This window comes from Cyanistes caeruleus, chromosome 6, assembly GCF_971803275.1.
Source record: "Cyanistes caeruleus chromosome 6, bCyaCae1.hap1.1, whole genome shotgun sequence".
Lineage (NCBI taxonomy): Eukaryota > Metazoa > Chordata > Aves > Passeriformes > Paridae > Cyanistes > Cyanistes caeruleus.
In genome coordinates, this window is record NC_141706.1 from 56,688,489 (window position 1) to 56,700,806 (window position 12,318).

The 12,318-nt window shown below is 48.7% G+C and overlaps 1 protein-coding gene across 2 annotated transcripts; it reads left to right on the forward strand.

Moving 5' to 3' along the window:
* The first annotated feature begins 3,086 nt into the window (after positions 1–3,086).
* On the forward strand, positions 3,087–11,495 carry LOC111929542 (extracellular tyrosine-protein kinase PKDCC-like). Of its 2 annotated transcripts, XM_023927157.2 has the most exons (7): positions 3,087–3,644; positions 3,829–3,951; positions 5,943–6,214; positions 7,355–7,434; positions 7,529–7,633; positions 9,104–9,280; positions 10,631–11,495. In XM_023927157.2, exons 1-7 carry the CDS (start codon positions 3,117–3,119, stop codon positions 10,732–10,734), a joined length of 1,389 nt encoding a protein of 462 aa, XP_023782925.2. In that variant the 5' UTR covers positions 3,087–3,116; the 3' UTR covers positions 10,735–11,495. The 2 variants fall into 2 exon arrangements, with proteins under 2 accessions (XP_023782925.2, XP_086748400.1); XM_086892274.1 differs by lacking the exon at positions 9,104–9,280.
* Positions 11,496–12,318: the final 823 nt, after the last annotated feature.

Here is a 12,318-nt window from a genome sequence, read left to right on the forward strand (position 1 = left end):
TCCCAAGAGTCTTTATTAGAGCTGTCTAAGTCTTCCTCCTGTTCTGAAGTGGCTGCTGCAGGTTTCTTTGATCTGTCTTCCAGACCTATAAACTCCTGGCCTCCCTCTTCTGGACTGATGCCCAGGACTTTCATGTATGTGCTCAGAGTAAAAACTTTCCCCACAGGATTTCTCCCCAGGTTTTTTATGCTAACCCAAGAACTTGATCTTATCCCTTCTAGATCAGTGTCATAGACAAGAAATAGGGAAATGCTGCTGCCTAGATCTCTTGGGATAGGAGGGAACCCGCGAGGGAAATTGCACCCAGAGGTGTCTGTCTTTCAGAGGGCAAACACTTCCAGTGCTGGCATGGGAAAATGGGATGCTTTCTCATCCCATTTAGTCTGGAGCACAGGAGACTCACAATTTTTCATCTACGCTTCATGTACAGACTCATACATTTTGAGAAAGGAGCCCAGCTAACATTAGTGCCAGAACAATTTTTCATGAGAAGAATCTCATTCCAGCTCTTGCAGCAAGCCAGAAGAAGCTAAGAGGCATGGGATTCAATCACACTCGTTGAAATTATAGCACAGCCTGATATTTTCTGATCAGTGGACAGCCTTCTGCTCCATCTATAGCCTATCAAGGAATGAATGTAGATAAGAAAGTGTAAGATACTGGTGGGCCTAGTGCACCAGTTAGGTTAGCTATATGTGGATTTGCACTTGGAGGGGTTGTATGATGAGAGCTGCAACAGGAAGCCTTCCCTAGGTTTATGCAGCCTCTGTTGCAGAGACCATATAATCACAAATCAGGTATCTGTAACACAGACCCATTTGCTCCCCTGAGTGCTCACGTGCTACCAAAGGCAACAAAATCAGGCAGAACCCTCCAAGGAACTAAAAGACTAAAATGACCACATACTCCACTTCTACATCCTTGTTTCAGCACTTGGCTGTGTTTTCCATTTCAGGTGACAGCTGTGTCAAGTAAGGCCACCTCTTGTGCCACAGTCTGCAAAAAGCCTTGCAGCAGAGCCATGATCTTGGCAGGAATCCTTAAGTGCCACTGTAAAGCAAGTAAATAAACATTCATTGTTTTTTTATGTATCTGTGAGTCTACTCTAATAGGTCTTGATACTATTACAGCACAGAGGACAGGCTGAAATTAGATAATAGCACACACAGCTGGCATCTATTCCCTTGGAAACTCAGGTAAAAATGCATTTAATACCTCTCCAGTGACAATGAATATTCATTAATATGACACAGATGTATACTTGATTTGAAAATAAGAACAGTAATTAAAGAGCTGTTAAGGTTAAAAAGCAACAAAGGAAATTCAGCTACTGAAAGAACCATTCAGGGATTAGCTTCTAACCTGTCTGTGCATGGGTAAGCACAGGAGGCCTGAGATTTTCCACTTGATTATTTTACATGTAGGCAGACCGTTTGTTTTGCTTTCCCTCCCCAAACTCTGCCATCTGGAAATGACCTGAGTTCAGAGTTCATTTTTCTCACACTCTTACCTTATTTTCACATAGAACAATTGTGCTCTGCTGAGGCACTTTATTCTGTCTCATTGCCTGCTCCAGTGGTATTGAACCAAGAGGAAGTGAAAGGGAAACTTTCTGCAGGCCTTTGGGAAGGAAGCTATTTAAAAGCCATCATTTATATACATTCTTTTTATTAAAATAGCCCTGGGGATCACCAGTAATGATAGCTGACTTGCTGTAATCTCTGAAAATCTCCATCCCACTGGCCATGTCATTAAAGCTGAATTTCTCAGGGGTGTTTCACAAAGGTTCCTTTGCAGGGGTGACTTGTGGCCGTGACCCGAGCAGTGCGCACAGGGTGTGCTGTGAGTGAGTCAGGAGAGAGGAATTGGCACTGCTGTGCTTGGAGAGGGGAAGATGTGGAGCACGTGTGTCCCGGGGCAGCACAGCACTGCAGGACTGAGAGGTCCCACTGCTTGATCACAGCCAGAGCACACCCTGTGCAGTCTCACCCACTGTGTGCCATTGGATGACCTGCAGGCTCTAGGAACAGGTCAGTGACATCCTCCAACCCCAACTGTGCCATGCATCACCTGCTCCCTTTCTGGGGGGTCCAGTGGCTAGTTATGCCACTGAAAACATCAGCGCAGAAAACGAAGCAAACCATGTGGAGAGGCAGACCACTATTCTAACCTCCTAGCATAAACATAAATAAAGAAGCGAATCCACCCATTTGGCTGGTGTTTCAGGCCGCTCAGTGAGGAGAGCTAACTGCATATTGCCTAAATTAGAAGCAGACGAAGTGCACCTGCCTTTGCCCTAATCTAACCTGACTTTCTGCAGAGCAGAGCCCGGTGCAGACACGTGTCTAAAAGCAGTGACAGAGCAGCGGCAGGCACCCGTCCGTGCAGGTACGAGTGTCACAGAAGGCAGCCCTGGGCTGTGTCACCACGCCGATCCATCTGATCTCCTCACAGACAGACGATAAATGTGTGTTTTCTGCCTGCCTTGGCTGATTGGCTGGTTTTGCTGGAGGACGTGTTTGGTTCGATTTTTTTTTTTCCCCCCTGAAAAAAATTCCAACTCCACGCTTAGGGAGTGTATTGCTGATTCAGCCTAACAGGGTTTATCCTTTTAATAAGAGAAACGGCGAGTGTTTGCTCTTTCTAGAAACCTAACCTGAGAGTTTTAAGCGACAGGGAAACGTGATATCCCATTTATCACCGATTCTAACACGCCGTACATCCCTCGGCCGTAATCTGCGCTACCCTCTAACAGGGCTGGAGAAATTCACGCCCGTGAAATCCGCGTGTTCTGCTATAAACAGCAGCTCTGGAGGGTGGGCCGGTGTCTGCGGGGATGCGCCGTTCGCACCCGGCAGCTCCGCTTCCCACCCCGGGCCACCTCCTCCAGAAGCAGCGGGGCTGCGCCGCCGCCTCCCCTCCCTGGGCGGTCCGTGCCGCCGCTGCCCCGTGCGGGGCCGGGCCGGGCCGGCGGGGTGGGGGCTCCGGGAGCCCGGCCCGCCCCCTCGGCGGCGGAGCGGCGGCAGAGCGGCGGCAGAGCGGCGGCAGAGCGGCGGCGGAGCGGCGGCGGAGCGGCGGCGGAGCGGCGGCGGAGCGGCGGCGGAGCCCCGCTCTCCATGGCGGTGGCGGGGCGGGCAAGGCGCGGAGCTCGGCTGAGCGCGGCCGCGCTGCTGGCGCTGCCGGCGCTGGCACTGCTGGCGCTGCTGGCGCTGCTGGCGCTGCCGCCCGGCCGCGGCGGTGGCGGTGGCGACGGCAGTGGCGAGGAGCAGCCGGGCTCCTCGCCGCCGCTCCTGCTGCCGCCGGGCTTGCGGGAGGAGCTGCGGCAGAGGCGGCGCGATCTGCGGCGGCTGGAGGCGGCGGCGGGCGGCGGGGAGGCGGCGGCCACGGGAGGGCTGGGCTGCGGCGACCTGCACCGGGCGGCGGCGGTCAGCGTGCTGGGCTGGGGCTTCACCAAGGTGGTGGCGCGGGCGGCGCTGGCGGGCGGAGGCAGCGTGGCCCTCAAGTCGGTGCACGGGGCGGGCCGGGAGGTGCGGCGGTGCGTGCAGCGGTACGGGGCCCCGGCCGGCTGCCGCCGCCTGGCCGCCTACAAGCTGCTCAAGGAGGTGACGCTGCTGCGGCGCCTGCAGCACCCCGGCATCGTCAAGGTAGGGCGGGCGCGCCTTGGCGGGGGCTGCGGGAGGCGCTGCCTCGGCACGGCACAGCGGGGAGGGGGAATTGTTGCCGGGGCTGAGCCGCTCCGCCCGCGCTGCCCACGCTGTCCCCCGGCGGCCGGGATCTGCCGGCACTGGCGGCGACATCGCCCCGACCGTGGCTTCTGCTCTCCCGCAGCTGCACGGCCAGTGCTATGACAACAGCGGAGATGCTGAGCTACGGGTCACAGCCATGCTGGAGCTGGGATCCCCGCTGGAGATGATTCAGCTCCTGCAGACCCCCTGGGAGGAAAGATTTAAAGTAAGAAAACAAAGCGAAGGAGTTTTATCAGTCGCTTTTAGACCACAAACTGGGAAAATCGGCGGAGAGCCGGTGATGACCGCTGGGGCAAACGGGATTCTCCTGCCGACACTCTCTTTGATTCCCGCAAATTGTCTGTAAATCGTTTCTTTCGCATGCCTTTAAAATCACATTAACACAGCCCTAGCTTGGTGTCTCACGGATATATATATATATATATATATATGCATGCAGAAGGGCTTTGGTCAAGATGCCTCTCAGCAACCCTAACCTGACTTAGGAAAACCACCTCAGCATGCTCCGAGCCTGTAGTTTGCTGTGTGTTACCTGTTCTAGGCAACAAGCTGAGCAAGCTGACCCTCACCATGTGTTTGTGTGGTGTGTCTGATACTGGCCTCTTTAGGAATTGCTGTAGTAAAATCACTACTAAACTGCTTTCCTCCTGCTGTAGGTGCTAGGTCTGCAGCCCTTCTAGTGAGATTTGTCTCATCTCCTAGGCATCCTGCATCGGGACCCATATGCTCTCCAGGAATATAAATGACTTGTGGCATGGCATTTACTTTGGTTATAGTTTGTTTTACAGTTTGCCTCAAGGGCTCAGTTGGGGGTTCAATACTACTTGTTTGGGTGCCAAGAGGAAAAAAGCAACATGTAAAAAAAGCAAGGGTATCTTAGTGTCAGCAAGAAATGCTTTGGGCAAATAAAAGCACAGCAGAAGTCCTAAAATAAAATATCTGTCTGGATGTGGTCCTTAACGTTGAAGGGAAGCCTTGCCATCTGAGCCAGAGGGGGAGTGTGTTAACCTCTCGCTCAGCTGTGGGACACGAAGCTGGGATTCTTATGATTGCTTCACTAAGCAAGTTAAAATAGCATCAGAGCTTCCCCAGTGCAATTCTCATGGCCTGGGGAGTTTTACTTTCTTCAGCTCTGTACTGGCTTCTATGTAGCTTTCCTAGCACCTCATCTTCTAAAATGTGCCAAAGTAAGAAACCCACGATGCTGGATTAGCTGGTGGTAAAGTTTGGTATGGTGGCGTTAGAGATTTTAATAATCTCTTGACTGCAGAAGACACTAATTCAGAATTTACACTGGCACTGTCTAGTCCTGTTTCCTAATTAGGGTGTCTAAACATATGGGATTCCCCTGTGATGAGCCACATCAGATACCAGGGATTGTGTGAGCTGTTCCAAGGGAAAAAACCCTCGTGCCTGCACAGATCGCTATCGGCAGTGTCGAGGGGTGACGTGGGGCTGCCTGGCACACCTAGCTGAGGATACACTTTGTCTGATGCCAGGGCTCCTGATACTGAATGAAAACTGCTGAAAAAGGCTACTTGAGCAAAGTGCTGATGCAGTATAAATGCACTCCTCTAGCTGTAGTTTGTTTAAAAATAATTTACCAAGCTTTCTGCTGGGTCAGGTATTGTCCGGCCTTTCCCTGCTGCCAGAAGGTTGTCATAAAAACAAAAAAGCTGGCCATAAATACATTGCAAGCCTTCACTAATTCTTCAGAAGCACGACTGTGTGCCCAAATTCATACTGCTGAGTGATGCAGCAAGGCATGAATGTGGTATTAATGACCATGGAGCCTCAGTCTGTATTGAGCAGCATGGGGGAAGGGAGGGGAATCTATTAATTTTATGCCAGACTGGGAAAAACCCTTCTGATTTCAGCTGGCAAATCAATATAACTCCTGAAACATGAAGGCTGCTATTGTTTTCCTCACAGCTTTCTCTTCTAGTTCTTATAACTGCAAATGTCTCTTTTTGTGTACACACATTTTTAAAAAATGTTGCTAAACTACTTACCAGTCAAATCCTGTGGCAATGTTGATAATAAATTTTGTAGCATACATATAATTACCTTTTAAATTCTATATGCTTTTTTTCCCTTTTAATTTAATTGAATGCCCTCCCCTTTGTTCTACTTCCAATTTAATAGCTGTTTTTCATCTGGTCTTTTTTCCATGCATATTCATCTTCTCTTCCTCAGATTTGCCTGAGTCTTGTGAAACTGCTGTTTTACTTGGCACATTCCCCCCTGGGTTCAATAGTCCTCTTGGATTTCCAGCCAAGGCAGTTTGTTATGGTGGATGGAAACCTAAAAGTGACAGACATGGATGATGCCAGCACCGAGGAGCTGTCTTGCAAGGAAGATAATGACTGCACACTGGACTTCCCTACCAAAACTTTCCCTCTCAAATGCTCCGTGGTTGGGAAATGCGAAGGAATGAACGAAAAGAAGAATCTGTTCAATGCGTATCGGTATGTCCTGCTGCATGGGGGAAGATCTGGGGTGGTTGAGCTGATGCCCTGCCATGTAGCCTCTAGCACCTTGTTCTTCTTCCATGAGGTGATTCCCCTCACCTCTGTCAAAGGGTAGTTAAGGACCACTTTGAAGCAAGTAATTTTCCTTATAAGGCAGGAAAATAGTGTACTTTTTGTCTGGTGAGAATGAAGGCATCTTTCTTCTGCTGCTCCCTTTCCCCAGCGCCCTCTAAGAACTTGCCCCAGAGCTTGTACCTGTAAATTTGCTGTTTGCCAAACAAGCCCTGGTGTTTGACATGCATGGGCTGTGCTTGCTGAAAGCAGTGGCAGTGCAGGCTACCTGCAAAACCCCACCAGCTTGGAGTCCCTGTTGTTGGGAACAGGCTGGCCAGCCCTTCCCTTCATCTCCAAATCTCCCTATGGGCTCCTGTGGAAGAGCAATGGAGCAGGTTACAGGCAAGGGGCTGAGGCTGCTGCAGCACTTTGTGTAGGCCATCAGCTGAAAATGCAGGGACTTTTGATCACCACTGATGCTTGGCAGGTCACCTTTGATGCTTGGCAGGAAGCCTTGGCAGCTGGATATTTACCCAGAAGGACTTAGTAAGAGAGCCTGGATTTCCAGGATTCAGTGCTAAAGGGCAAATCCCTGCATAGATTATTGCAGCCTTGCAGTTGTACTTGTTTCTTGTGCACTTGTTCCCTAGAACAGGAATTTTGTGGAAGGGTCAGGAGATGAATCATGCTGACTTTTTTTGGAGGCAATAAGAAGGTCAAACCTTTTCAGAGCAAGAGAAAGATCTTGTATGAGTTTTCTTTTATACAGTTTTTTTTTGTTTTGTTTTTTTTTTTTTTTGGTGGGAAATACATTGCTTAGTATACAAAAATGGCCCAGGGGAATGAGGGGAAGCTTTATTGCATGAAGCTTTGCAAGGTAGATATAATGCAGCAAGGACCAGGCTTTCAGCCCAACTCACAGGAACCATCTGGGGCAGCAAGATGTGCTCAAACATAACTTTATAACCAAAGCAGACTTACTAGTTGCATATGGATAATCAAGTCACGGGAACATGGAGACAACTTAATCACCAGGGAAATGAAGGCACTGTATTATAATCAGCCTGTGGGATTCTTTTGCAGGTATTTTTTCACCTATCTTTTGCCACACTCTGCACCACCAACTTTGCGGCCCCTTTTGAGTGATATTCTGAATGCAACAGGTATCAGCTGATATTCATAAACTTCTTTATAAGACATCTCTAAATGGTATTTTGTGGAATTGCTTATCTTTGTCATCTTTTTCCTTAAATATAGGTGATTTACGATACGGAATAAATGAAACACTGAGAGCTTTTGAAAAGGTTTTACATCTGTACAAATCTGGGCTCTATCTGCAGAAAAGACCTCTTCTTTTAAAAGGTAGTTGATTTTGAATGCTATAAGTAAAGTAACTACTGAGGGTGTGAGGCCCTTGGTAACTGGTCAAATTCTGATCTCCCATACATTTAGGCAGTTTATAGTCACTAGAAAAAGCACCAAAAGTGTCTTTTTTTTTGAGCAGGCTTTTCTTGGTTTTTTTTTTCCATGGGAGCTATGCATGATTGTATTGCTTTGTAAAGTGAAAGCAGTGCAGACAGTCGGCATGGACTTGTGTTTGCACTGTTTCTACATACTCTTCTCATAATGAACATCAGTATTTCAAGGGAATGTACTTGGCCAAGTACTCAGCAAACTGAGTGGCTTTTGTCTTGGGATATCCTTATCCTTTGGACCAACAGGTCATTCTTCTGGGCTGATATTCAAACTTCCCATTTCCCTGTGTGGCTTCTGTCTGCTGGCAGGTTATTATGGAAACATAGAGTGGGGAGGCGACAGCACCGAGATGAGTGTGGCAGGGTACTTAGGGCCTTGGTGCCCTCCAAGTTCTTATTCTCTGAAGATCATTCTACTGGACCTGTGGATGGATAAATGTGCTTTATGGGGTGCATTCCTCTGAAAAGGACCCATTCAGTGGTAGGGATGAGGCTGATCAAAAGGAAGTTTCAAAAATCCAGCGGTTACTGTGGCTTGCATTTTCCTAAGTATTCTCATGAGGTGGTGGGTGATGGTGGCTTGCAGAAGGAAATCTATTTACATATGAAAGAACTATAATTTGCACTGTTATGAACAAAGATATCTGATCATTTGCATGGAAGGTCCAGCAGCTTTAGCAGGAATTACTGGTATTTTCCAACAACACCCATCTGTTGGCTTCGTGCTGTGCCAACATGATCACCATCCTAGAGGTGTGGGAAGGTGAGGAGAGACTCTTAGCAGTCAGTGAACAATAGCCTGAACAGCACCTGCTCAGGCTTGTCAGGTCTTTTGTCAGGTCTCCTTGTCAGGAGCAGCATCTGGCCTCCCTTTGCCCCACTGGGGTTCCTCAAGCTCCTGTTTCTCTGAGTGGCATCATGATGGGTGGGTCAGTTTGTGCCCCGTGTAGCTTGGAGCTGGATCTGTGATGAGCTGCTTCTGTTGAGGCTGGGGTGTAGGAGAGGCTATTTTGAGGTTGGCTTCTCCAGGGGAAACATGGAGGGCCTGTGGCTTTGCACAGCAGCCTCCTCCTCTTACCCACCCCTGCAGTGGCACCCCCTCCCTTCACCCTTGAGACCTCTGACCCCTCTCCTGCATCTGGGGGGGGATTGCTGTGCACTGCTCCACTGCAGAACCAAAGGGCAAGATTTGGGTTTCTTTCAACATTGCAGCTCCTCTCCTCTCCACCTTGGTAGGTCAGCTCAGTCTGTCACTGTTGCAATTCTTTTAAGATTCTCACTGATCAGGTGTGTAGCCTAAGTACTCTCTGAAAGTGCCCCTGGAGTGTTTCCCTAGACACCCTCTTTCTGTCCCCAGACTACATCTCCCTAAAGGGTTTCCGCACGGTGGAAGGAGAAGGCTACAAGTGCTGGCCCTCCTACAGCCACCTGGGCTGCCTGCTGTCCATTCACAGCGCCGAGGAAGCCGCTGCCATTTGTAACTCCCAGCTGCAGTGTCAAAGCTTTATCATCACCCAGCACAGGACGTGGACAGGTGAGCTTAGGCAGTGTGGCAGGGTGCTGCCACGGGCTGCTGCTGCCTTCTTCCATCGTGCCTTGAGTCTACAGGCACATATAAAAGCTGCCTTCCTTATTCTCAGGCTCAGATGGCTGCCACCGTGGGCATCCATAAATCCCGAGTGTTTGTAAAGAGACACAGGAGCAATTATGTTCTCCCTCTGCACCTTTTCTCCTCTACAAATTTTGCCAAGTATTGTTAAACACTTACTCATTTCTTGCAGAGATGGCTCTGCTTTGGTGTTAGGCTAAACAACCCCTGTGGTATGTACGGTTTCCAAAGCTGTGGAGTTTTTAGAGATGAAAGAAGCTGTGTAAAAGAAGGTGGTTACTATTGTTATAATTAAAAGAATCATAGCTTACAAGTTGTTATCCCCTTTATCAAAACTAAAGCCCCAAGCCAAGGGATTTCCAAAATGTCCCTGTAATTAGCTCTGATTATAGCCTCTTACAGTTAGCATGTTTTCAGAATTATTTTTAATTATCTTATTTAGCTGACACTTCAAGCATGGGCTAAATTGTTTCTTGAAGTAAAACACTAAATGAGGTAAATGAGTGTTTTCACCCACGATGGTGCTGAAGAATCATGTTTTGTCAGCTCACATGACATTTAAAAAACCCCCAGACTACCAAAAATGCAGCTTTTCTGTGGGTTTGTGTGCAATTGGCATGTGGCGAACTAGTTACATAAGAGTGCTTACATGGATGCAGCATAAATCTCTTTGAGCCACCAAGTTTCACACCAGCAATGGACTGTGTGAGTAGTGCCTAACACAGCACATCTGGCTTCCTCACAGGGCAGCTGTTAGTGCTGTGTGTAGTGCCTGCCCAGAAGGAATCCTGCTTGAAACCACAGCCAGGAGGCAGGAGAAGCACGTGGCACCCTTTCTGCAGTGCCTTGCTAGGGTGCTGATCCCTGATATCCTGCACCATGCCTGAGGTCTTTGGTGTTTCCCTTCCTGGCATTTTCCTTCCTTGCAGTTTCATGGCTCATCTTTGCAGCCAAAGATGCCAGAAGTGTGTGGCTGAGATGCCGAGTGCCTAAGTTTGCCAGCTGGGTTAATGAGAGCTGTGGGAAGGAGCTGGTCTCTCCTAGGGCTTCTTGGTAAAGCAAAGCAAGATGTAAAAGCCTCTGGGGTTGGGTGATGCATTCCTTGTGCGCACTCTGAGCATCTGGAGTTTGCTGGGAGTGTAAAAGACATCTATGGCAGGGCAGAGTGACCCTCTGTTGAGCAAGCAGGGTGTTCCTGTGCCTTTTGCAATAAATAGCATGGGTCAAGGTGAACCTCTCTCCTCTATTAAACTTGTGTTTTTATTTCCTTCCCAGGACGCCCACTCGCCTCATTTCAGAGTAGCTGGACTGATTTAATACCGGATACAAACTCTGTAGTCTATATTAAACGTTCGGCTTCCTCAGGGGAAAGACTTTAAAGACAATGAGATCACATGAAATGGTCCTGGGAGGAACAAACCGCTGGGGAGAATTTCATCTGCTGGAAAGAATGACATATTTTATTTTGCTTTGGAATGGGATCTCCCTGCCAGCTCAGATAGAGTCAAATGCTGCTGTCTCCTTGATCAAAGCTCAGATTTTTAATTGCTGCTCCGCTAGCTTCTTTTCCGTTCCCACACTGCTGTTCCGCATAAATGGTCTCAGTTTTAGTCAAATGTTGCTAGACTGTGCAATACTTAGCTTTGCTGCTTTGGCCAGCTTTTCAGCCAAGAAATAGAAATAGCTGCAAGGGATCCAGCTTGGGTAGGCTTAGTTATTCCAATCACCTCCAAAAACCCACAGATAATGCACTTTGGAGAAGGCAATAGCTCTTTCTGCAGCTACTAACTGGGTTTTCTTACTACTGCAAATGTAAAGGACTGGATTTCAGCGATGAGGCCAAGGTTGCAGGGTTAGGATCCATTACCAGAGGTTGATGATGGGGGTGGTTCTCCAAGGAGGGTCCTGATTCAGCTCCTTCCAGTGCAAGGGAGGGAAGTGGTGGATAGGTCAACACTGGATCCAAATATCTGTGTTTGGATACAGGATATGGGGTTGATCCTATGTGATTTCTAATACCAGCTCCCATGTATCAACCTTGAAGGTTTTTCTCTGTTACTTTCCATGAAAGAGCAAGACATTCAAATAATTTATATGTAAGGTGTTACTTTGTATGATAAAGAATGACTGTTTATAATAAGCATGCTGTGAAAAGTGGTTTTATTTCTTAAATTGCCTAAGTTTTTACTGTAACCAAATGAAGAAATGGCAGTGTTTCCTACCTTCATCTCACCTAGCATCGTTACCCACTCCTGAGGCCAACCTGTGAGTGCTCCAAGCAGCATGTGAATGTTCCTGAGCCCCCTCGGACACTTGGGTCTTGAAGGACACTGTGGCTGTACTTGCAGGTTCCTGAGCGTGGAGGAGACAGCGTGGTCCCAAGAGCCTCCTGCAACTGCCCTTTGCTAAAATGGTAGATGTGGCCTCTGAAAAATAGCTAGGGTTAGTATAATGTCAGACTAAGAGATGACAGTGTAATGTGCCACTGCTGGGAGTCCCTGGGAGCAGCGACCATCCGGTACCTGTTCTGCAGCACTGTCGGGAAAGCCTAAATCACCACTGACCTCATGCCTCCTAGGGAAGGTCCCTGGCTTTGTGCAGGAAAGCCTCACTACAGCCTCTGTGTGATGCCATGTTGTTTTCTGCTTACCCCACATCGGAAATTACAATTTTGGGACCAGGGCAGCAAGGGTGTAGCCATTTTGGTGTGGGGCAGCTGGGGCACCCCTGGACTGAAGACGCTGGAGCTCTTGCCTGGAGTCGTGCTGTGTTTTTGCTGGTCTCTCCCCGTGTTTCCTGGCACAGGAGCACACCTTTCAGCTCTTTTGTGCTCAATTAACCTGCAGCAATGCCTCTGCATGGTGTCTTTCTCAGGCACTGTAACCCCTGCTGCTTACTCTGGGGCTGGACACTACAATAGCGATATCAATTAGTGAGAATTCCTAGTTAGCACAACAAGAAGG